The sequence below is a fragment of the Cinclus cinclus genome, chromosome 4 (assembly GCF_963662255.1).
Source record: "Cinclus cinclus chromosome 4, bCinCin1.1, whole genome shotgun sequence".
Classification (NCBI taxonomy): Eukaryota; Metazoa; Chordata; class Aves; order Passeriformes; family Cinclidae; genus Cinclus; species Cinclus cinclus.
The window spans coordinates 63,666,795-63,692,812 of NC_085049.1; the positions used below are offsets into that span (position 1 = coordinate 63,666,795).

Genomic DNA, 26,018 nt, shown 5'->3' on the forward strand with positions numbered 1-26,018 from the left:
AGCATTTAGAGACAGTATTAAGCCTATTGTGAAGGTACAATAGCTAAGTTGATAAAAAACTCATGAAATTACGCCTCGTTCAGTTTCTTTGTGCCATGGTTCTCCACCTAGGAAATACAATTAATATTGGCACCCCAGTTACTATGGAACTAGTTATGGCAAGTATTAGACAACAAAATAAATGTCATCTGTAATAAAAATAAAATTAATATTTGTAGTATGAATGTTGGGGATGTGTAGAGAAACATAAATGTTTGGCTATAGTTTAAAAAACAAATTAATGGGAGCTATTTTTTGATCTGTAATTCAAAATACTTTGCAGGAAACAGTCTTTGTAGTCTCCAGAATAAACCAGGCAGTTTTCAGTGTTGGCATTTTGATGGAGAAATGAAGTGACTAAAAGGGAGATTTATAATAGAATATATCCATATAGAATCTTGATTATTTTCTTTAGATTATTGTCTTTTGGCGAAGTTTGCATAAGGTGGAGGATTATTTAATAAAATTCTGCTGTATTTGTGCTTGAAAATAGGGATAAAATGGAAAAAAACACCCTGTAGATCTGTTCTTGATTATAAAATGTAAATTAGTCTTTCCTTAAGAAAAGAAAATAAGGCAGGGAAAGAGATTCTGTTTCACTTATTTTATTTAGAAATGCATATGTAAAAAAAAAACGGTCCCCACAAAATAGAGTCTAAACTGTATATACAGGTGCAACAATATAATTGCTTTTCCTGCTGTTTGCTGCTTGCTTTTTTCACTTGGACGTCTACATTTGTGATTTTTAAGAAGTTTTTTGTTAAGTAACCAGACCTTGGAGGTGCTGCAAACACTTGATGTAGAATACAGTGAATTCAAGATTTAAGGTTTCTTATAACCTGATGGGTCTCAGGGATCAGTTACAGACATGCCTTGAGTTCTGGATGTTAGAATTGTCAAGAGTTTCAGCAGTGTTGTAAAAGCTTGCACCAGTTGTAAAAATGGAGTACGAATTCAGGTTTTGAATTCAAACACCCTTGACTGAAATGTGTTTCAAATACAGTGAAAAATCCAAGTTTTCGCCTGAGTTTAATTTGCTCTTGTGTGATGGAGGGGAAGATGATCCTGCTTCTCAAATGTGAAAGGCAAAATTCCCATTTTCTTCAAGTGCCCGGATTGGGTCCAAAAAGTTAATTTAAATCACCATAACAATTTGAGATAAATGTATTATTAGATTGTCACAGATCAGCAGACGGGCCAGAAGATTCAGATTGTTACAGCACTTGATCAGAGCTCAGCAGGCAAGCAGTTCATCTTAACAAATCATGATGGCTCTACCCCAAGCAAGGTGATCCTTGCCAGACAAGATTCCACTCCAGGAAAAGTTATCCTAGCAACTCCAGATGCTGCAGGTGTCAACCAACTGTTTTTTGCATCCCCTGATATATCTGCACAACACATCCAGGTAGATAATCCACTTTATTTCATATTTTTCATTCAAATGGCATAAGAAAAGATGTTTTATTTTCAAATAAGTCTGTCTGGGTTCTCCTTTTTTATTTATTTTTTAAAGTATAATTTTCCTTGCACTACAACTCATTATGATACTTAAAAATTATGAAAAGAACTTTTCTAGTAAATTTCTTGCTTTTAAAATTTATATGTTGGTTCATGACATTAGGAAGAATACAGTTACTTTTATTGTCATTTCCAGATTCTGCTGTGCCAGCAGTCCTTTATTTCTGCTTGTTAAATCTCCATCTGTTTTCATGTATTGTTGGAAAACATTCACTTTCCTCCATTGTCCCTCTTGCTTAACATTTCCTTTTGCTCATTTTCCTTTTTGTACACTGTTGCAACTGCCATTCAGCTGTGTGAATTGTAGTCCACAGCAGTGCTCAGGCTATTTAGTAGGGAAATACATTACTCCATGGGGGTGAGAAAATAACACTAATGATTTTGAGTTTACTAGTATGATATTGTAACTAGCCAGGATGGTAACTCCCTAAACTGGTCCCCAGTGCACCCTATTCCCACACACGATGTATGTGCTGCTTCCTTAGTTGCCACCCTCCAACTTCCAAGCTTTCTGTCCCACATCCTCAGCCTGGCAAGGATAGGATGTGAAGAATGTCAAAACATGCAGAAGAGTTGGGAGCTGTGACCTCCTTCAGCAGTTGGAGGTTGCTGCACTCCAGCTGAAGTACAGTTACTGCATATAATTCACCCACACTCTTGGATGCTGCTGTTTCAATGCATCAGTGGTAGGCCAGGCAACATTCAGATAGCTGCACTCTGTTTAGTCCCATATCAAACATTATGACCACAAACAGCTGCTTAAGGGAAAATATTCAAAGATGGCCAAGTAAATAATGATCTTTCTTAGCATATCCTTTTACTTCCATTAGCTGGTGATCCTGAGGAACCTCCTGATTTGGGGACTGCAGTAAGACCATCATATTTGATAGCTGCTATTATAGCTAAACAACCTTTTTTGTTACTTATATAGACAGTGTAAGCTTTAGTCTGCATAATATCCTATAGTATTGTGTGGTGTGCAAAGAATATGTTAGATCATTTGACCATCTGAGAGAAGTGTTTAATTAGGTGTCTCTTGCACTCTAAGATACTAAATAGGTATTTTTGTGGCGGTTTATAAATCACTGCAAAATCCTCCTTCAAGCAATCTCTTTTCAGCTGCAGACCCTTTTAACTATTTAGTTTGTGCTCTGCTGTGAAGCAGTCCACTGATTCACTGCCCACACATTGTGTAAGCTTGAAAGAAGGAATCTCTGTATTATATAATACTTCTGGTTTTGAAATTCACAGTTCTTTGCAAAGGGACAACCTAGGTCCTTGCTCCAAAGAATTTGATTGCTGTGACTAGGGGACCAGTAGCAAAAGCCAATCTTATTGAGAGGCACTGAAGCATGCTTAGTGTTACCAGACACTTTGTATTTTAGGTAAACCTCAACAAAGATATAAATCAGTGGGATATGAGTAGTCCACATAAAAATTATTTTCAAAGACAACTTAAGAGATGAGAAGTGTGTCACACTGACTTAAAAGGCAAAATTCAGGGAAATAGGAAATCTGTATAAAAATTGAAAGCTGTAGTTCTTATTGTATCATTTGGGCAAAATAGGTCAGTTTGAGAAGCAACAGAGAATTCCGTCACTCCAGTTAAATTGTTCTGTTTTCTGCTGATATGTATGGGTAGAGATTTCCTTTGTCCATTTAAAAGTTCATGAAGTACAGAGTATTTCCATTCATTTATTGTTCACCTGCATCCCTTTGGGATCTTTTGTGTTTTCTCCCTCAAATGATTTTTCTGTCTGCAATTTCACCTGTTTTCTTCTTCTTCTGTAGCCTTCCCTTGAAATGCCCATTTGTTTCTTCTGCCAAAAACCTCTCTGTTATTGCATATTATCTTTATATTGACTCATTTGGCAAGACCCTTTCTCCCATCATCTATTTTAATTCAGTGGCTCATCATCATATTAGTAATCAGTTTTTATTCTTCATGTTCAAGGTCAGTTAATAAGCTCTCTGAGTCAAGTTTTATTCTCCTCATGGGCCAATTCTTTAGTCCTTCCTTATGTGGAACTTCCCATTTCAGTCCATCTTTAATTTATGGAAGGACTTAGAATTTATTTTTATATATTTTGTATAATACCATGAAAATACATGACAATACTAGAAATTTTGAAGGATCAAAAGGTTAATATTCTCTTAACTCGTCATCTTAATTTTCTTAGAGGGTTGGTGTTTTTTTTTTTAAGAAAACTTGAGAGATGAATCTCAACGACAGTATTGCTAACAAGGTTAACTAGAAAGAAGTATGCTTGTTAAACTTCCCTACATGTATCATCTGTATTATGCTCCAAACTCTATAAAGCAGAATTTCTGATTTTTTTCTGTGGAAGAGAGAGTACTTTCTGTTTTGGTTACTTCCCATTTTATCAGAGGTCCTTATCTGAATATATGAAGCAAGAATGAGGAGTCTGGCTTCCCTTTAAGGCATAGTAGAAATCAAAAACTCTTCAAGCTTCTAAACTATATTCTCTTTTTAATGAGAAGGATGTGTTTTTCTTTTCTGTGTCAAGATGATGTTTGTTGTTGCTTGTGATGTTTTTAAATGGAGTTTTTGCTGTGCTTTGTTCATTTTGTGGTAGCATAGTTTTCAAAGATTAAGTGAAATGTTCTGATGCCTTCCCTGTAGTATTGGGACTCTAAAACAATGTGCTTAACAAAGCTTTACAGGTACCAGAGATAAATGAATGAGACAAGACAAGAATACTTTTAATAACGTCAAACTGTTCCTGAAAGCCAGGCTATATGCCAGTTGGAAGCTAATGGTAGTGTCTAGAGTACATTTTCTTTTGGACCATATTTATGTGTATTATTAAAAAAAAAAAAAGTTAATAAACCTCTGTATATATCTAGTAGCCTTTACAAGGGAGTTTTTTGTTCTGCCTGTGTAGTGCTTCTGTTTCTTGTACTATGGATGAGCCATTAGTATATAAATATAAAATGGAACAAAAAGCAAAAGTAAGCAGGTGCTAAAAAGTTTGTCAAAATTTCAGTCCATTTTGCAGAATCAATATTTAGAGAAATAAAATCTTGAATTCTTCTCAAAAGCATTACAAGTAAAACTCTTGTTCCCTCCTGAAAGGGAGCCCAGTGGCATGGCAGGTGGGACTTTGTGTCTCTGAAGACTATTAGATGTAATTAAGAAAACATGATACTGTGTAGATTTAGTCCCCTATCTTAGACAAAAACCACAAGCATGAGATGTATTTTAGTATTTCTAGATGATAAGAAAAAGAAAGATTGAATTCTTTTCACCCTTTCTTTCAGATTTTAACAGACAACTCCCCCAGTGAACAGGGCCTAAATAAAGTGTTTGATCTGTGTGTTGTATGTGGAGACAAAGCATCAGGTATTTATTTTTTCTTCCTTTTTTTTTTTTAAGGTGGTGCAATTTTATAAAAGCACTTGAAAATTCTTCTCAAGCTGTGTAACAGTTTGCTTGCATATACATATATAAATTTCTATGCATGTTGAGAATTTCACTAAATGGTACTCTAGTATCCATGGATAGGATTTATTGTTGTTTTACATAGAATCATAGAATATTTTAAGTTGGAAGGGGCCCGCAAGGATCACTGAAGTCCAGCTCCTGGCCCTCCCTGCACAGGACACCCCAAGAGTCACACCATGTGTCTGAGAGCAGTCTCCAATTGCTTCTTGAGCTCTGTCAGGCTGGTGCTGTGACCACTTCCCTGGGGAAGCCTGTGCCAGCACCCAGCCACTCTCTGGGTAAGGAACATTTTTCTTAACATCTAACCTAAAAATCTCCCTGACCAGCTTCATGCCATTCCCTTGGGCCCTGGCCCCAGAGGGAGTAGGTTGGTGCCTGCCCATCCATTTCCCCTTGTGAGGAACCTGCAGACCACTGTGAGGTCTCTGTTCAGCAGGAAGCAAACTTGCTACAAAGTAAATTTTTTTTTTTTTTGGGTGGCTTTTTTTGTTTGTTTGTTTTGTTTTGTTTTTTAAATTGGCAAAGTTTAACACAAAAAAATACAGTTGCAAGAGCTCTAAATACTGGTCAGACCTCACCCATCTCAAGGAAATCTCTGCCAATCTTAAGGCAAACATCTGAATGGTGTGTTCTAATTGCTAAAAATTCACTGACTCCCCAGAGGAGGACTGAGGTCTCCCTTGAGGTGCTGGAGATCCAGGAAGTTTTCCTTCTGTGCTGGCCTTGGAATATTGGGCAGTGGTAATGACTTTGGGGAGAGTGCCATGTTCCTCTGAGCAGCTGCAGGTTTTGGGGGCCTCCCATGTGACAAGCAGTGTCATGAAAACTGCTTTCCAGGCACTTGCAAGCTGGAATCCAAGAAGCTACATCCAAAGAGTAGGTGAAGAAGCAGCCCTGGTACTTTGCAGAATGAATATTCATAATCCAGCTGGCACTAAAATGTTTCAGACAATATTCTTTTGATATATATGATGCTTTTGAAATTTCACATTTTAGTAGTGATAAAAAGGTTGTGATAAAGGAATCTAGAAAACCTGTCAGAAATTCTAGAAACTTTGGGGAAGAATCTAAAAGTGTTTTTCCTAAATTAGGTCATATTTATGATTTATTTTGTAATGTGCCATAGGTATTCCAAGGATTCATAAATTAAAATTATTGTAACTCCCAAGCATGCCTTCATCAATACTTTTCAGTAATTTTTATATTTTATGCAAAATCAAAATAATTTACTTCTAAAAATAATTTTAAAACTTACTTTTTGTAGTGTATCTTAGAAATTTTTATATTATGCAGAAAACTTGAAGAACTGGTCTTGGAAAAAAACCCTTGAAGTTGTAGCTATTCTAGATTATTCTTTTATTGATGTTTTACTGCAAGAGCTATAGAGATGTCATTACCCTATTAGAAAAATGAAAGGTGAAAGTAGATCTTTGAAGTGATTGCCTCACGCTGTCAAATGCCATGTTTGCACTTTCCATGGTTCCATTAGATTTAATCTAGACAATTTCAACAGCTGAACTTGTAATGAGGAATCATGGGGCTTGTCTGTAGGGAAAATTAGTAGAAAAAATGTATAAATTAAAATATTTTTGCTGTGTTCTTACTAGGCTGTTTTCTTAGCCATTTTTAACACTGCTGTCAACAGATAAGGAAGTAATTTAATAAGCAAATTGCCTGTTTGTAAAATCCTGTTTAAGTGCTTTGAACTAGAAAAATGGTTCACTTGCTTTTTTAAAGTTGTTTTATAGCTCAAATATATTGTAAGATATGCAACCCATGGGGAAAAGCAAGTGTTCCTTTTCTGGGTAAGATACTTTGTCCTTAATAACTGTAAAGTCTAAAAAACTAATATTATACTGTAAAATTAATGTCATGTTTTGTGTTATTTTGTAACTAGGGCGTCATTATGGAGCAGTAACCTGTGAGGGATGCAAAGGGTTCTTTAAAAGGAGTATACGGAAGAATTTGGTTTATTCGTGCCGAGGAACAAAAGACTGTGTCATTAACAAACACCACCGGAATCGCTGTCAGTACTGCAGGCTGCAGAGATGCATTGCCTTTGGGATGAAACAAGATTGTAAGTCTGAATAAGAGCAAACTATTTCACCTGGCAGCTACTTTGTGCTACAAAAGATATGCTTTGTATAGATACAAATCAGTATTTTGGTTACATGTTTTTAAACCATTGTATCTTATTCCTTTAAAGAATTGTACAAGTTTGGTGTATCAGAAATATTAAATGCTTCCAGGTGTTTGGTTTAAAACCTTAATAAGCTCCATCCCATGTGATGAAAGTGAATGAATTTTTACTCCTACATGGCAAATATCAAACACGTCTGCACTTTTTTTGTGCTGTTCTGCTTTTTTATGTATAAATTAAGCTACTGAGGTTTTTGACCTCCACTTTCCTTTCAGTTTTTCTGCAATTGAGATTACTGGCAATTGCTGTTCACTTTTGGCAAAGCTCTGCAGAGACGGTTATTCACAAGGCAGAGATCCATAGTGATCTAAAGTTCAGTTCTTACTGATTTCTGCAGATTCCAAGTTCCTTTTTAATTTTCCATGCATTAGATGTAGTGGTATTGCAATATGACAGCAGTATCAGAATACAAAATAAACAGAAAATCACACAAAACACAAATTCTTCGGACCTAATACTGTGATGCTGTTGCATCACTACGTACAGTATTGGTCTTGTTGTCTGCTCTCTGTCATCCTGCACTTATTTTACTGACCCTTTTGAACTTCTGTGGACGTTTTCCTCCTTACAGCCCTGCTTCTGTCAGCAGAAATCAGTAACACAGAGGAAATTAATTGAGAAAGGGAGGAAAAGCTGGGGCAGTGAAAGTGGATCTTTACCCTCTAGTTCAGCTGGCAGTAAGTAAGAAAAGGCCCCTTGACAGAAGACTTTTTAAGCAGAACAAAATCACTGGGCTTAGGGATCAGAAAGCAGGAAAATAATCTCTGGGTCATGGGGGAACACTGAGTGGGGAGAGGATTGTTTGGTGATAAGAAGTCTCATTCCTCAATGGGCTGGGTAAAGGAAAGAAAACTTAGCATGGTCTTGGACTGTGGCTCCCTCAGTGTGGGTTATTTGTCCCTTGAAGAAGCCTTGGCCTTTTCTCAGCAAAGTTGAGACCCTGCTGCTGAACACAGCATATGCAAAGGAAGATGAAATACTTTCCCCCATCTCCCACCCTTTAAAGCACTGTTTGTGGTTTGCAGGCTGACTTAAATAGCATTGTTGATACTTAATTTTACAGCATTTGGAGTTTAAGATACTTTTCAGTGTAAAACTTTGAATTGCATCACAGTCTACTGCTATCTTGAAAAATTTTTATTTTTTTATCTGAAGTTACACATTTTTCTCATTTCCACATTTTCCCCATAGGGGATAATACTGTAAGTTTCATTTTAATGTTCCAAGCGAGGTGATGTATCTGTAGGCTAAAGCCTGGATTCATTCCACCTTGTTTCACTGAGTTGTTAAAAATCCATGTCTTCTCTGACGTCAGTGACTGTGGGTCAGGGTGTTGCCCAGATTCATCTTAAATGGTCTGAACTGAACTTTGTGAATGTACCTTTCCCTCTGTGTTCTCTGATGTCCTATTTTGAGAAGCTTCTTTAAAGGAATGAAGTCACGTGGGTTCAACACAGTCCCACAGTCTATGGAAGAACATACCATGAGTCCTTTACAAAGGATGTGAGAGTGTGAGATAGTGAAACTGAGAGAATGAGAAGCTTTAAGCTTCCACTTTGATGCAAATTAAAAATGAGGGGATGTCTCACTTAAATGTAACTTTAAAATGTTATATATATTCTGTCTTGGACTTTGAATATTACGTCATTTCACTTAGAACTGGTCAAGTCAGTGTGCTGGTTTTTATACAGCTTGTTAGCTTGTTGGTTATGGGATATATTTAATATATATTTATTTTCAAAAATATTATTAAAATCAAATATTAAGTAAAAAATAAAATATTTTTTATTCTGTTATTTGGGGTGATTTAATAGTTGGGTATTATTTCTGTAGCTGTACAGTGTGAGAGGAAACCTATTGAAGTGTCAAGAGAAAAATCTTCAAACTGTGCAGCTTCTACAGAAAAGATCTACATTCGGAAAGATCTTCGTAGTCCATTAGCTGCAACCCCAACTTTTGTAACAGACAATGAAACAGCAAGGTATGTAAATTGTATTCAGAAGTGACTAACTCTGTCTTCTTAAAAAGGAAAATTCAGTTTTAAAATTAATCAAAATTAAAACTTGTGCTGTTTTCTAACAGATCAACGGGTTTGCTGGAATCAGGAATGTTTGTTAACATTCATCCTTCTGCAATAAAAAGTGAGCCTACTGTGCTGATGACTCCAGATAAGGTATGTGATGATATGACTAGTATAATAAGTAAAGCTAATTGCTGTAATTGCATATGTAAGGAGAGAAGAATGTTCTATTTGGTTAAATTAATTTTTAAAACGCTCCTTTAAAACATTTGCCAGTGTTACAAATGCCTTCTCTTTATAAGAATCCTCTTAGCCTCACAGAGTAAAAATGCTAAAAATATGACAAAGTAAATGCACTTCCTTCATATTTTTGGAGAGCCTTAAGGGGGCTGTATTATTTTAACTTTTGTGTTGGGATAATCCTGACCCTTGGCTCACTCTTTCGTACAAATAAAATAAAGTGTTCACAAAACTTCTCAAGGCACTGTCACAGTGCCATGTGTAAATATGATTGGGTTTTTTTTCTCCTGATTCACTATTTTTTTTTTGGCAAAGCTGGTGAGACCTATGTCATCAACGATTTTATTTTTGGGCTGGTTTTCCTTTGTTTCTGTTTTGTTGTGCTTACTGATCGCCTAAAGCCATGTGGTGGCTTTCTCACATATGCACAGTAGGAAGCACTTGTGTTTTTCTAGATGATAATAAATTACCTCATCCTGCTTTCATGCATTTTGCTTTGCTTGCTCTGTCTGCTGTTGGCAGCAGCATACTTGTTTGTAATAATGTATTTTTTTTTGCCCCCCCCCCCCCCCCTCCAGGACAGAGTGGGACACTACTTACTGCCTCTCTGAGTTGCTAGCCAGTATTGAAGCACTTTTTTTCCTTTGCAGTTAAACAAAGACATAAACACCACAAAGGCTATGGCAGAATTTTTCTGCTTGTTTATGTAGTTGACTTTTCATGCATTCCTTCTTCTCAGACATTCTCCTGCCCTATTACTACTGACCCGTTTACATGGGGAAGAAAGATGCTAAAAATATAATCTAGAGCAATTTTATATTCCTGGTGATGGACTAGTGTGTAGAGATGTGAAATCTTCTTTCTGCGCTTGCTTACCATCACTAGTATTCTGTCTGAAAGAAATAGGTATCTATTACTTTTACAAGTAAAAGTCAAAATACTCTGTATTTTAGTTGCAGTGTAGTGTCTAATTGCTGTATTGTGTTTACCCATGTACTGAAAACAGTTTTCTTACAGGTGTATCTTTGCATATACTCAGTTTTTCATTTATGTGAAAGTTAGGCTCTTTTTTCTGGGCTAACTGCTGCGAATTAACTGTTCTTTTTCCTTAGGTAGAAGCATGTCAAGGAGATTTAAGTACACTGGCAAATGTGGTGACTTCATTAGCAAATCTCAGTAAATGCAAAGATATGTCACAAAGCAGTACAGAGCTATCCATGATTGAGAGTTTGAGTAATGGAGATGCATCATTACCTGAACAGAAGCAAGAAGAGCAAGCCAGTAGTGATGTTACAAGGTAAGGCATGTTATACTTAAAAACAGTATCCTTTTCAAGGTTTCTGTCAATTCAGACCAGTCAATTAGTTGAATCATCACAATGCAGGAAATTTATCTGCTTTAAAAGTAATAGTAATATCAGCACAAGCTCATGTAAAAGATAAATATTGTAAGATTCTTCCAAGTGAAATGAAAGTTCTATTAGAGAAATAATTCCTTTTAGTTGTTTGTATTTGAAATTAATTTCAGTATAAATGCTACAGCTTTTCTTCCCTTTTGATTGGCCATACTAAGGTATGTTAAGTCTTGTACTATAGTCTTAGTACTTTGCATCATCCTGGAAAACTTGTTCTTAAGAGATCTCATCTGTGTGATAGTTAAGTGCTTGTAACTATTAATCACCTTAAAAGCTTGAAAAGCATTTTCCTTCTGCACAGGAGAAGTTACGGAATTCTTGCTATCAATATTAATAGATTCACTGAGTGTCTTACGAACTTGTGTCTTGCACTGGTTTCAGCTGAGCCACGGTGGTGAGAACGTGTGTAAGATGCATATACAGAACATCCACTGTTATTCCATCCATCACAATTGTGTTCTTTTTTGGTTGTCATCTCATGCTCATGTCATCTCATCTCATTTTCATTCTGACTGCTGTCCCAGCAATATTCTTTTACACGCCATCTACATTTTACATGCTGTTCTAAAAGTGTATGTGGAGTAAAAATCTATTGAGGGGAAAAACGTGGGCGTGTAGTGGCTGAAATGCCTGATTTCCCCTGTGGTCTCTACTGCTTTGTGTAATTGCAAGCAGATTATATTTTTTCTGCTCTTTTCTTTATGTACTGCTTAGAAAGTCAGTCTGACATTTTACAGATGCTGATTTGGGCCTTTGCTGTGTCCTAGGTAAAGAATGTTACAATATGTCGTGTAAGTAGTATTGTTACATGTGCTGATAGACATCATTCAATACTATGACTGTTCAAAGAGATGCAGTAATCTTTCATTTGGTGGCACTTCCAGATGCTTATTTTTACCAGCTTCAGGGTTTCTGTTCAGTTTTAAACGTCTGCCTATGAAAAGGCGTCAGGTTCTCTCAGAGAGCTTGAAAGAGCTCTGACTTAATGTATTCTTGTCAAGTAGGTTCCCTAATAGTTGTACTGCAGGGAGGTTAAAGTTAAATGTTCCTATGAAAGGGAAGTTGTTACTTGAAGAGAAACTGAATTTTTTCTCTAAATCATTGATTTCCCTGTCAGGCCCTATGCCAGCATGGTCAAACAGACACAGGTGTTTATTGAGGAAGAAGAGTTTAAGGGACTTGAGAGACCACATTCCATCCATCCATGCTTTTCATGTATTTTATTATATTTATTGCTTGCAGTAGTTACAATTTCACTTTTGCTGACATAGAGTACATCTTTTGCTGCAAGCACGCCACTCCTTTTACATTGTAATTTTACATGCCTTGTCCTTGTAATGCTTCATGATGTTCTTTCTTTACAGTTTATCTGCAGTCCTATATATCTTTTGATGATGAGCCTGACAAAAAGAGAAACAAAATTGTTTGTAGCAAAGGTTATCAATAAGGATATCAATGCCATGTATTTTAATGTTGATTGTGCCTTATTTTCTCACTTTGTGGGCTAGATTTTCATAGCTCCCAGGCAAGTTTTGTTCTTTATTCTCTTTTCCATGGTGTTTTGCCTTGCAGACATTGATCATGTGGGGCTTTCTGTAGGAAAGGACTCACATTACTGAGCCGTGAAGAAGCAAAGCTGCTATTGACTTCTGCTGGCTTACTACTGGGAGTTTGGGATAGGAGGGAGCAGATTGCTTTGAAAGCAACATTGAAGAATGAGCTGGGAAGAAAGTGTCATGGGCAGACATGATTAACTGGTGTACATGCCCACACTGTTTAAAAAGGACTCTTCAGCCTGTGCTAGAATAAGTACAGGATAGTGACAGATGCATATGACATTTACCTTTTGGGGAAAGGAGAAGTCTTGTTCCTTCCTTACGTTTCTGTACCTGGCCACATGGAGAGCCCTGCCGAGATCCTGTTGTTTCTTAAAAAGCATCTGTCACTGAGCTGCTGTGTTTGCCTGTTCTGCCTACAGCTGCAAAGACTTAATGGTGGATGACATGAAACTCAGATCTTCTAGCAGGAGTCTGTAGTATAGTTTCTAGAGCTGGGCCATGAATGCCTTCCCTTTGTGCCAACTTTGCACATACCAGAGACAGAAGATGGCCCAAATGTGTCTGTATAGTCCACTTGTGTATGTCCCAGTCACCCTCCTATGTATGCATCAAGGTACAGAGGCTAGTGAGGACCAAAAAAGTAGTTCATTTACCATCCCAAGCCTTGAGGCAGTGTCAGCAGCTCTTTCACTGTGATATTTCATTTGGTTAGTGTGTAGTTATGCCAAACAGCTCAATTTTTGTAGCATGTTAATGAATTCATATAGCTGGAGAATGTGGGGGTAGAGAAGGTGGCCAGGTTCTACCACAGATTTTGGCATTAAATCAGTGATTTTAGACTCTGTGGTAAAAAACATGTCTATAAATTGAGAACGAGCTCTACATAGAAGCTGATAATCAGTTTTTGTGAAGTTTTCAGGCCTCGGTGCATAAGTTTTTCATGCAAAACTGTATAGAAATGTGGCTGTGGCTGTTCCCAGGTTATGTCTATAGGTAGTGATCAAGTCTGTATATTTTTGATTGAAGGTGTGTCAGTTGTGGTTCTCAGGTGTGTTTATGAACAGAAAAACAACGTGTTATCAAGCAGCAAAATATTAAGTAATATATCTACTTGTCCTGACATCTCCGTTCTAGCATTTGTGCTTGTGAAGGCAAAGACTCACTGCCAAGCAGCAGAGGGTACTAAGGATTGTATTGAAAGCATGGGACTGATTCCTCTTACATATTTTGAAGCAGTCTTTTCAAATTAAGTGGAAAAATCTGTCTACAACTCAATACTTAACAAAGAAAAAAAAAATCTTACTCTGTGCTTCATAGCAGTAAAAAGGCTGTAAAGTTTCTGCATGCAGTAAGTGACTGTAACGGCAGTCTGGTGATCATGTCCTCAAAACACTCATGCCAGCACTCTCAGTGAACATCACTAAAGAGATCTTGAAAAGCAAACTGTGATTCAGCAGCACAACCAATGTGTCAAAACTGTGAATTTTTTGGCAACTTGTGTAAACAGGATCTGCTGCTTTTTTGTTTCAGAGTTCGGTGGAATGTCATGAAAAGCATGCTACTGACTTATTTTCCAAATCTCACACTTTGAAACAGGCTTCTACATCCAGGTTTCAGACTTGTGCAGGTTCCTCTTAAATTGAAACAGTCTCTAAAATGAAATTTTCTTTTTGTTTCTTTATGATCTTACAGGGCATTTGATACTCTTGCAAAAGCATTAAATCCAGGGGAGAGCGCAGCATGCCAGAACTCTGAAAGTATTGACACCAGTGCACAGCTGCTTGGTGGAGAAACAAGCATGAACATTGTTGAGATAGAGGGGCCACTACTCACTGATGCTCATGTAGCATTCAGGGTACTGAATACTTTCTTACTGTTGCCTGCTTATTACTATTTTGACATAGTGATGTACAATAATGATCCGACTAAATTTTATTTTGAATTTCCTAGAGGAGTATTTGTTCAGGTGTTGGCGTTAATTTCCAGTTAATGAACTGCTTTTGTTCACTGATTAATCCTCTGTTTGGGAGAAAGGACTGTACTCTGGAGTGTTTTAGCTGCACTGGTTATTTTATAGTTTCTTACCTTAAATATACTGCGTAATCCATACAAAAGTATTTAAATAGACAAAGTATTTGCATGAAGCAGAGTCAGCATCCACATTCTCACTTGTTAACGGGTGGATCTGATGCAATCTGCAACTGCAAGGTTTTGAAACTTTTAAGTGTATTTGTCAGTTTCTTGTTTGTGTAGATACCCTATTTTATCATGGTAGTAATTGACTTAAATACAGTTTGTGTTAGTTAGCCATACATTTTCTGGATTTATTTCTCACTTTACAAGCTTGCAGAAATTCCTTCTGTTTCTTTTTCATTATCTTATTTTTCATGGACAAATCAAAAAGCTTAATCATCTGAAAACTTAGTTAACAGGTGTTTGGTTAGACTTTATCCCCTCTTATCAGCACCTGTTTTGATCATTCAAATGATCCTCTCTAATACAAATGTCAGGGTTTTTTTAAAAATTGCATTAGCCAGAACATTATATTAAAAGATTAATTTCTGAAGACAGAATTACAGGTTCTTAGCTATTTTGGGTCAAATCTTTCTTCACATATGCAGGTAAAGTCACTAATTTTACTTACTAACGGTGTGAAGGGTCCTTTCTGATGCATGTTGGTTATATTTTTGGGACTTGGGAATAGCTGTGTATTAGGTGTATTACTCAAACACCAGAAGATTTCTCATGTATTTATTTCTAAAATATTAATTAAAAGTTAAAAAAAATTGTTTTGTGAAATATAATTTTCTCACACCTCTCCCTCACTCACTCTCTCTCTCTCCAGGAGTTGTTAACTCCTCTAATGTAAGCAACTTCGTTCCAGTTACAGTGATTATTCTCTTATTCTTTGAGAATGTTTCAGAAGTTGAGTTTTGAGATTTTTCCATCTCCAGTTGTCCCAGACATGAATCGTTATCTACAAATCAAACTTTTTGTCTTTTTTGTTGCTTTGTAATTATGTAACATACAGCATGTAATGGTGTGGCTAATAATGCAAAAGGCAGTCATTCAGTTTTGTGTTGGGATTATACCTTTTTTATTTAAAGAACAATTTTATTTTTTCACTTAAAAGAAGCTAATAAGACTGATTTCTTCCTAAACATATTATGAAGAAAGTAAAATAACAGTCTTACACTTTATTCTTTTTTCTTTTTTTCTTCCTACTTTGTTTCTGCAGCTCACCATGCCTTCTCCTATGCCTGATTATCTTAATGTTCACTATATCTGTGAGTCTGCCTCCAGATTGCTTTTCTTGTCCATGCACTGGGCACGTTCCATTCCATCTTTCCAAGCTTTGGGGTAAGTGTTCAGCTACTCTACTCACTTATGATGTGGATATGTGCTTTTGAATTTTTGGTCTTTGCTGTCTTCTTCAGGGATTTCTAAAAATATAAAACTACTAATTAAAACTGTTACAAATCTTAGTTGTGAGCTAAATTTTCTGAATTAAAGCTACTCCAAAATTGAGTCCGAACTCATGACTTTGGCAGTGTTTTGTAAGAAAAAGGAGTAGATTTAAAACAATTGAATGCCTGCACAATGCTGCTTCTCAAAATATTTTGAGTAAATAGGAATTCATATCAGTTTTTAATAGCTACAGCTCTATGCTACATCCTGGTGCTTATCAGCCAGTCACCAAAAAGAAGCTCCTGTCTGAATCCCCCAGATTTTTTTCAATATAAGGTGAATTGCTAGTAATAATTTTGCCTTTAATAACCTACATGAAGGAAATGGTTAGCTAGATTGAGCAAACATTCAGAATGAAATTGTGTAATTTCAGATGATTTGCCAAAAAGAAATGGCTCCTGTAACCAAAAAGTAATTCTAACTGTTGCTTTTACAGTTTGTGTAACATCCTGGTTCTCCATCAAATTCAGTTTATAACTTAAAATTCTTAAGTTCAGTTTTGTAGTCCATTGCTGATCATCATGAAGAAACATGTCCAAACTGCATGGGAAGAAGTGATTTATATTATATTCAGAAGTAATTTTATGAAAATAAAATTATATCAAACAAATAAAAAGATACTCTATCAGCTCTGACACAAATGGTGAATAAATCACGTTAGTTTGTTCGCATGCAGTGTTTCTGTTAAATTCAATATTAAAATAGTCTGTGACTGTAGCATCAAAGAGAATTCTTTCTTAAAGTGAGGGATTGTCCCCTTTTCCAGAAACACTGTCAGAAACAGGATGATCTGTGATTACCATTTGTGTCTACTCAGATGTTTCAGCTGAATGATTCTACTGTTTTAAAGGAAAAAGACTATGTTGTGTGTTATTAAGCCTATGTTTTGGAGAAGGAGGAAGGAATATTGTATAAAGTTAAAGAATAGTAAGGGGAAAAGTAGGTAAATATGTTTTATTTTGGTAGAAATTGTTGCCCCGCAGAATTACAAAATGCATAGCAAATAAACATATACATTATGTCAAATAAAACCTATACAAAGGTTTTTGTTAGAGACACTGCAAATTAGTACAAATTGGTATTCTAACAACAAATGGGAATTGCTTCTTAAAAAATAAAATGTAGTACAGAAGACCTCTCTCTCTCCCCAAAGAGCTTTAACAAGAAAAATCTGCACATGCTGTTTTTATCTGTTATTTCACAATGTTTTTCTGCTTAAAAAATATGGAGGAGCAAGCTGCTGTAATAGTGTTACTATTCACCTGTAATAACATTTATAGACCCAGTCAAGATCATGGGCAACAGTATATAAAGAACATAAATTGACAGTTTTCCTCTGAAACGCTTAAAATGCAAACTATTTTCAAATGGAGATTTGTTTGAAATTAACTCAACCTTTATAGCTGGAGCATATTATATCCTGTAGTTTTGACTTTCAGAAGGGTGACTCATTTCACTTTTAAACTAGAGAGAAATTCACAGAGCATGATGAGTAATGGTTTTGTAAGGAAGATTGATAATTGTACCTAGGTTGTTTCCTCCTTAGGCAACATTCTCCTTTAGCAGGATAGTTGCCTTTGACCTAATGATGTAGTTCATGATGCCAGATACTGATTAGTTCATCTTTCTGTATGGGCATCTTTGTTCACAAGAGAGTTTCCTACTGAAACCTGCACCAAGCTGGTTACAGCCTCTTTGTTTTGTCAGGCTGCTTAAGCAAGTTTAAGAGCTGGTTCTAGTGTAACTTTGATCAGCCATAAAGAGGCTGTAGATGATATGTTTATCTACACACATGTATCAGAGGAGTAGCCAGTACACCCTATTTTCAGTGGTGCTCAGCAAAGTCCCTTTGGTTATGTTAAAGGAGATGAATGAAGATGTGACAAATACGTGCAGAAGCTGTATCATGTACAGTATCATGTCTACCATAACAAGAACTTGATTGAAATTAATGTTCATTTCAACATTTTTCATTTTTTGATGAAAAACATTGCTGTCAGTAAGCTCTCTGTAATCCAGTTACGGACAAGTGTCTTCGCCAGTCATTTGAGATCTCAGTGTTGCACTAAATCATCAGAACTGTTCTTGAAGATTACAGCAACATTCTTGTGAAAATCCATTCCACTGTGTTTTTGTAGTTGAAATCCTAGCTTTAATATGCTTTTTATCTTTGATAGATTTTGTACTTCTTTTAAATTTCCATTATTTATATTCACTGGCTAAAACTGTGAAATGTGGTACCTGAATTTGACTCTTCTGTGGTGGGATTTGCTTTCTAAGGTACTGAGCTTTTGTTAAGCTCTGTGAGCTAGAGACACTTGGCATTACTGAAAGTTAGGTTTTTAATATGGAAGTGGCTGAATATGAATTGATATATTTAATTTTAATCTACAGCAAAGAAACCCATGTGACTGGTATTTATACTTTGAAGTCTGCATTTCAAACCTTATTCCAAATTTGAAAGGGATGCAGAAAGTAGCAGGAAGCTCACTAGCTTGATCACACAAGTACCATTTCACCTGTATCTTTAATTTAAAAATTAAAATTAAAAAATTATAACAACCTGTCAGTTTTCAAGTGAAAAAAAAAAGACCTCTGAGTCTGTTCTGCATCCTCAATACAGGAAAAGTGCAATCTTTTTTTGTCCATGCATATAAATATTGTCCCAAATCCTGAGAAAATTACCATGATGGAGTACACTGTGACAGTTGTAATTTACTGTAACTTCAGCTTGTTTTTGTAGTAGAAATCTATCTCCTTTTATGTAATTTAAACAAAAGTCACTTTAAACCAGGTGTTTTAATTCTAGCATACCAAAAAAAAAGATACAGAACTTCACTTTGTTGTTGTTTGTAATGATTGAATTAATGTTTTATGAAGTCTTCTTCAAATTTAAAAAAAAAAGTGTGAATGCAAATGGGTGGTTTTATTAAATTACTGTGCTTTTTTAATAGACAGGATAACAGCATATCATTAGTAAAAGCCTGCTGGAATGAACTTTTTACGCTTGGTCTAGCACAATGCTCACAAGTTATGAATGTGGCAACAATCTTAGCTGCTTTTGTTAATCACCTTCAAGGCAGTTTACAACAAGGTAAGGTGTATACTGTGCATATGCCAGACTTGGGGAATTACTTGATGTTTTTTTAAGGTTTTAAGTGTACATAAACTCTTTATTCTTCAGTTGCTGTAAATTTACTATTTAAAGAATTTCACCTTAGTATAGACACAAAATGATACTCGCAACTGCAGTTCACAAGGTAGAATTTTTTAGCAATTTTGCAAAAGTCAGCTATGTTAATCTTTACCTCCAAACGAAAAAAAAAGTAGTATTTTTATTTTTGTGTGTTGTAACGTGTAGTGTTCTGCTGTCCCTTAATATCATCAGCCCGAATTAGGAATATTTTGGGCAGCATCAAAGTTAAGAACACCAGAGTACTGTGAATGTGATTCCTCTCTATGAAGGATACAAAGTAAAGAAAGACCCACTGGTCCTTGCTCTTCATAGCTGTGACACAAAGCATCTGAATATCCACTTGATGGTACAGTTCCTTTACATAGCTTGGCTTGTTGACTTCTGTGTGTTGGTTTTAGTCTACGTGGAAGTCTTCAACAGATCTCCACTATGTTCACTTCGTTCCTTGTTAATCCTATGTCCTGCATCTTTTGCATATTTTTCATTCAAATGAAAGACATGTCAGTTTGCCTTTTTAATTCTGTTCTTCTGAGCAGGAAGGGATTCTTGTAGCTAAGTGTTGTGTGCTTGTGGATGCTCACAAGGTTGTCAGCACTAAAAGCTAACCAGTCAGTAATAGTATAATCTTCATCAGTTCATAGTCATAACACATTATTCATAAGGTAGATGCACATAGGAAAATCTAAGCATTTTCATATTTAACTAAATTTTTGAGTTATTTGCTGTTAATGTGTGAAAATTCACTGTTGTTGATGCTATGCAAATGCAGATTGGTAAAATGGAAAAAAAAATCATCCTACCAGACTATAGATTTTTCATTTTCTTTAATGATGAGGTAATTAAAGAATTATTTCCAATTGGTTTTTATGATTTAAAACCATCCACAAGATCCTCCTATAAATAACGGTAGCTTAAAACAAACCGATGAAATTGTGAGATGTACCAGATCAGCTGCAGGTACTAACAAATCTGTGATTGTCTCTAGGCAGATACAAATGGAATCTGGAAATTTCGGTCTATGGAATATTTAAAGTATGTTTACCAGGAGGGGTACTGTAGTAATTAGTTTATGATGAATGCATGTATCTGTCATTTAAATTGGATGTTCAGGTTGACTGCAAGAGCCAGTTGTGCAGAATGCCAGCTGCTGTATCTCCAAGAGATACCAAGTTTGTGAGACTCTAGTTTGATGGGTTATGGTGGGAACGGGGTTTTCAGGCTGCTTTGCTATTGCTAACTCAAGTGGAACATCTCTACATCATCCATGTTCCCCTCAGTGCAAACCAGAGAAGACATAGAGCACGCCTTTCCAGTAGTGGCATGGTCTCTGACTAAAATAACCCATGAAGGTGTACAATACCCTACCATGTCTTTAGACACACAGCACAAGCCAGCAGTAGCAGTGTATGCTTTACTTATAAGTTGTCTCTTCTTTTCATTTCAAGCTCTAGTACATGCCCGATTACTGGAAGCATTAGTGACAGGAAGACCCCTAATTGGAAGAGGTGGAAAAAGGTGTTAATACTCCATAACTGTTGGTGTCAGGATTATTCAGACCTAATAGGAATTTATAGATAGCATAGATTTCCCATTGTTTGAATAGAATAATTGTTTTTAAAATTCCAGTGCGAAACACATTTTTTGCATGTATGTTAACTTGTGATTTTTTTTTTAATGCATGTCTTGATTTAGATAAGCTGCCAACAGACAGAGGAAGACTAGTAATGGAGCATGTCTTCAAATTGCAAGAGTTTTGTAACAGCATGGTTAAGCTGTGTCTAGATGGATATGAATATGCATATTTGAAAGCAATCGTTCTCTTCAGTCCTGGTATGTAATTATTCCAAATGTAAAATTTTAATCTGGGCTATTTGTTGCCGTGTAACTGTTTCATTATACGCAGTTACTGCCTCATTTGTTGAGGAATCTTGGAAGGTGTGTAAGGACTGTAGGAAGAGGAGGGCTAATCTTCTGATGTAAACATGTAAAAATGTTGCTTTGGGGACTTTTTCTCAGGGGGAGACTTTGATTCTTTTTATTTGTAGAGTTTTATTCTTGGCTGTGCCACTCATGCTTTTTGTTGTTTTGGGTTTGGGCTTTTGGTTGTTTTGGGTTGTTTTGTTTTCCTTATTTATTTATGTATTTATTGATTGATTGCTTTTAATTCTGTGCTTCCGTTCTGGGGGATATTTTCTGAAGACCTGCAGTTTAATTTTCTGAAATGTTGCTCTTGAACATCCAGATGAGATGGATTGAAGTTGGGATTTTAATATATGAAAGACTATCTGGGCATCAGTTCTCACATTCAGAATTACAGAAACATCATCTCCCTCCACACGGAAAATGTATATAGCATTTCTGTTTAATGAACACCACAAACATTCACTTATGTTATTATTTCTGTCTTCTAAACAAAAGTAACATCACTAGACATACATTAGTGAAGGTAATACAACTTTATTTCCCTTCTGGATGATTATTTTACAATAGGGAGGAAAGAGTCCCCTGGTTATGGTAGATGTTTACAGAGTAATTGCATTATGCAACCCATATGTCTGGACTGACAAAATTCACTTTCTTTATTTGAAAGTTGTAGAATTAAGTTTTCACTAAAGGCGTTCAGGTTTTGTATCAGTATCCTACAGACCTTAGATTCATCATTCAGAAGTGGGATTCAATACAAAGCCAAAACCAAGTCTTTTGATGAAAGAAAAACATACAAATCTCAAGTACTTTAGAAAGTAAGTCTTCAGTTACTCCATTTTGCATTAGAAGGTTATAAAAGCAACAGCAGCTTCCTTAATCCTTGTTACTCTGCCTTTTGTAGATGCTGATGTCCGGTAGAAAAGATTGGAGCAGATGTTAAGATGCTGACAAAATCTTAGTGACCCCTGTCAGTAGTGCAGGACGTGGAGGAGATTTAGGTATTTGGTTCTTGTCAGTTCTGTTGACTTACTAGATCCAAGACTAACATTCTTGTTGCATTCAGTTGCAGTTCACCCTTACACAGAAGAATTAGTTGAGGTGAGAAAATCTCTTAGAACTTGGACGCTTCCAAAATGTAAATTTTAAGCAGGCTTTCTAGTATATAGAATTCATATATTGTGAGGTTCTTGCTTTGCAGTTTCCCTCATATTTGCATGAACTTTTATATGTGTAGTATCTACCAGTAAAAGTGGCAGCATCAGCAGGAATTCATGGTATTCATCTAAGTGCACAAACAAAACCCTGCATATCTTCCATTGCTACCTATATATATATATATATATATATATATATATATATATATATATATATATATATATATATCAGTAATGAAAGACTTCTGAGATGAAAGACATTCATGCAAATAAAAGGTGGTATAAGTAGAGTCTGAACCCTTCAGGAAAGATTTCCAGATTCAGGAAAATTTCCAGAGGCTATTCCTATTGTGATATTTTTCTATTGTGGATCACTAAGGAAAATCAGACTCTGGGTGTTTTACTATAAAACATAATCCTGCTGTCAGTCCTTATGGCTAGGAGAGTCTTGCATAGTTTTATATGTTTATATGTTTGCTTGTACAGTTCAGTGGATCACTGAAACAGCTGCAGCTTCCTGATAAGCAGGACTCACCATTAAACCCACTAAGTTTAAACACAATATTAAGCATGCTTGAAAATCTTTGCAGTTTTCTTTTTCTTCTGAGGACTGGACAGTTGCAATATTTAAGACCATTATTACAGAAGAAATTTTCTCTAAGTGAATGGTTGGAGAGTATCTGCTGGTTTGATTTTAATAAATAATGCTTGCGGGAGATGCTATTCTCCTGCAAGTGTTCCTTACCCCAAAATAATCCTTTTCATGGCATTCCTATACTAAGAACTGGTACAGGTTACTTCAGGAAAGAAACAAAATTATGGAAGAATACCTCAAGTCCATTATTTTTAGAATGATGTCCACTAGGAATTACGATAGAATCCTCTGGCCTTTCTGGAAAAAATACTTCTTGAGGAACCTTGCACTTGCGAAGTAGTACTTACCTATTTGTTTAGTCTGAAGTTTGTCTCCTTCCAATTATATTTGACAACGCAAAAGGTAGAAGGAAAAATACCTTGGAAAAAGACTCTTGTCCAGTCACAGGATTGAGAGAAATTTCTTTTAGTTGATGTTTTCAGATTCACATTACTAGAGAGTAGTTGCTTTAATGGCAATGTGTTATCAGGACTCTTGATCCTTGGGCCATATAACAAAATATTCATACGCATGAAAGTCATGTTTTGTAAGTACCTTGAACAGAAGGGATGTCCTGGCAATGATTCACAGGCCAGAAATTATAATTGCAGGGGTTTTACTGCTGTGTTGCAGGATGGGGCTGAGCTGTGCATGCAGCAGAGCCCTAAGGTAAAAACCTTTGCTTTAGTAAGCCCTGGTGATTCAGCTGTACCAAGCCAGTTGTTTGATTGCCACAAGACAGCCTTGAGCAAAGAGATTAGTGTAAAGGGTGTGCCAAGAAGACTTGACATCTTTCTAAATGGCTGCAAGTGTACAAGCAGTGGTCTTCAAACTGCAGTTTCCAGAAGCTGACTTCTTGCTGTGTTCCTGACGTGGCTCTAAAAGCAGCAGCATGAAGTGATGCATTCTGCACATCAACTCTTTAACTCCTCATCTTCATGACTTGTCATACTAGTATGATATGACAGTAAATTTTTTACATTTAGATAGATGGATAATAAAATTACAGACCATGTAGAGAGTTCAGAATTACTGGATAATAATTTCCAAGAGTGACTTGGCAGTTAGGTTGATGTCATTTTATTTTAGCAACACTTACAATTCAAGTAAATTCAAATCACAGCTAAAAATTATGATTTGCACATTTGAAATTTTTGTACCAAATAGTTGAGAAAGAACAGTCTGCTACATGCAAGCGTATTTGAATTCAAAAAAGCATTTGGACAATGCTCTCAGGCACATGGTGTGATTCTTAGGGTGTCTTGTGCAGGCCCAGGAGTTGGATGATACTGATGGGTCCCTTCTAAGTCAGCATATTCTATGATTCAGTGCTGTTTTCTGCATGTCGTAGGAAACAGACAGTTTGCAGCTTTTTATTCTGCTTCTTCCACTGATCTTAATTTTATCCTTCACTGTGCACTTAAATATTATTTGTGCATCCAGTGTTCCAGAAAATGTCAGTGTGTTGAAAGAATTCTTTTTCACTGCTACACAGAGAACAGAGTTGTATTATCAAGATTAACATGAACATTGCAAGCACTGAATTTATTTGAACCTTTTAAAATGTCTGATTTTATGTATGGAAAGTTAATTAAAATACAAATGTAAAGAAAGAGAAATATAAGGAGTGTCTACCACTAAAACTGAAGTTGCTGCTGCTACCACATGATCATTTCAGTATGCTGGCAGCTGGATAGTCTGGATGGATTTTAGTTCATTTTTCTGTAGAATGAGTCTAACAAAGAAGAGGGGTCTTTTTCAGATCACCCAGGTCTAGAAAACGTGGTACAGATTGAGAAATTTCAAGAAAAAGCTTACATGGAGTTCCAAGACTATGTAACAAAGGCGTATCCGGATGATACTTACAGGTCTGTAAACTTAGATGCTTACTTGATTGATTCTCTTTTCAGAGTCACTGATTTGTACAGTTTTTCATGTAATAGATACATTTTCTTCCTACCTCCTTAAAGTTAAAAAATTAACTCCAGAGACACTTGAAATATTATGCATGTGGTCATATATATATTATGAGTAGTATTTTTTTTCTAATTATATATTTCTAAATATAAGAAATAAATACTAGTAACATTCAATTTGAATTGCATTTATTTGGAATATTTCCTCAGTCTTAAATCCAAACATACATAGTACATGTAGTTGACAGGCATTTGCACATTTTCTGTACTGTTCAAGACATAACTAAACATAAATTTAATACTATACTGATTTAAATATATCAAGCCTGTCATGAACTACCTATAGCAAACTTTGACCAGTAGTGTCCCTTGTCATTTGTTTCTCTTCTTTTGCTAATAACATCATGGAGAACAAGACCCAAATCTGTGATCTGTTAAGTAATACTTTTCACCTAACTTATTTTCCAGACTGTCTAGGCTTCTTCTCCGATTGCCTGCTCTTAGGCTGATGAGTGCTGCCATCACTGAAGAGCTGTTCTTCGCAGGACTGATTGGAAATGTTCAGATTGACAGCATCATCCCATACATTCTGCGAATGGAGACAGCAGACTACAACTCTCAGATCATAGGTCATGGCATGTAAAAGTAGCAGTCCAGGATTCTGTACCATGGCAATCGTGGTGATGTAAATGCATACCCTGTCTCCAAGAGATGGTCATAAGCCTTCCAACGCACCTTTCCAAAGAAGGCTCGTATTCCTCCTTTCCAGGACACTTGGGAAACATGGTGGAGTGTATTAGGATATAGGATCACTTCCTGTTCTTCATCTGTCTTCAAGGACTTGTAAATTAACTTGATATCTGAAGAAGGTCAAGAATTGTCCATCCTATTTTTGTAGGTAGATGGACTTGGAATATTTGTTTATGAAGTTCAGGCTTATGAGGAAACTGAAGAAGCTTTGACTGAACTAAGGTATCTCAACTTAGTTTGATGTTTTAGACAAATAAATTAACTTTCCTCTCTGAGTTTTGTTTTCGGTGTTTTGCTACTATTTCTTTTTCATGTATCAAATCAAGAATACATAATCAAACATCTTGAAAAGGCTGGTTTCCATGCAGACAATACGCGACTTAGTTTTGGCTGTTGTTTTGAAGAGAGATTTGTTTCTTGCTGAATTAAAAACTGGATGCCATTATGAGTGCAGGGAAAGTAGAGGACGTTCACATTTTTAAATATGCTGATGTTAACATTGATGCAGTTGATCAAAA

The 26,018-nt window shown here is 36.0% G+C and overlaps 1 protein-coding gene across 5 annotated transcripts in view; it reads left to right on the plus strand.

Annotated features, from left to right (window-relative positions):
* NR2C1 (nuclear receptor subfamily 2 group C member 1) overlaps positions 1–25,775 on the plus strand; it is a 43,877-nt gene extending 18,102 nt beyond the window's left edge. For 3 of the 5 annotated variants that reach the window (XM_062491434.1, XM_062491436.1, XM_062491435.1), the window contains 12 exons: positions 1,214–1,444; positions 4,840–4,921; positions 6,921–7,100; positions 9,057–9,204; positions 9,306–9,396; positions 10,596–10,780; positions 14,149–14,311; positions 15,695–15,816; positions 18,879–19,018; positions 20,813–20,950; positions 24,597–24,702; positions 25,219–25,775. In XM_062491434.1, the coding sequence (XP_062347418.1) occupies positions 1,214–1,444; positions 4,840–4,921; positions 6,921–7,100; positions 9,057–9,204; positions 9,306–9,396; positions 10,596–10,780; positions 14,149–14,311; positions 15,695–15,816; positions 18,879–19,018; positions 20,813–20,950; positions 24,597–24,702; positions 25,219–25,393 (1,761 nt within the window). In that variant the 3' untranslated portion in view covers positions 25,394–25,775. Of the gene's footprint in view, positions 1–1,213; positions 1,445–4,839; positions 4,922–6,920; positions 7,101–9,056; positions 9,205–9,305; positions 9,397–10,595; positions 10,781–14,148; positions 14,312–15,694; positions 15,817–18,878; positions 19,019–20,812; positions 20,951–21,947; positions 22,045–24,596; positions 24,703–25,218 lie in introns of those variants that run through there. The other 2 variants (XM_062491437.1, XM_062491439.1) reach the window with 2 other exon arrangements.
* Positions 25,776–26,018: the final 243 nt, after the last annotated feature.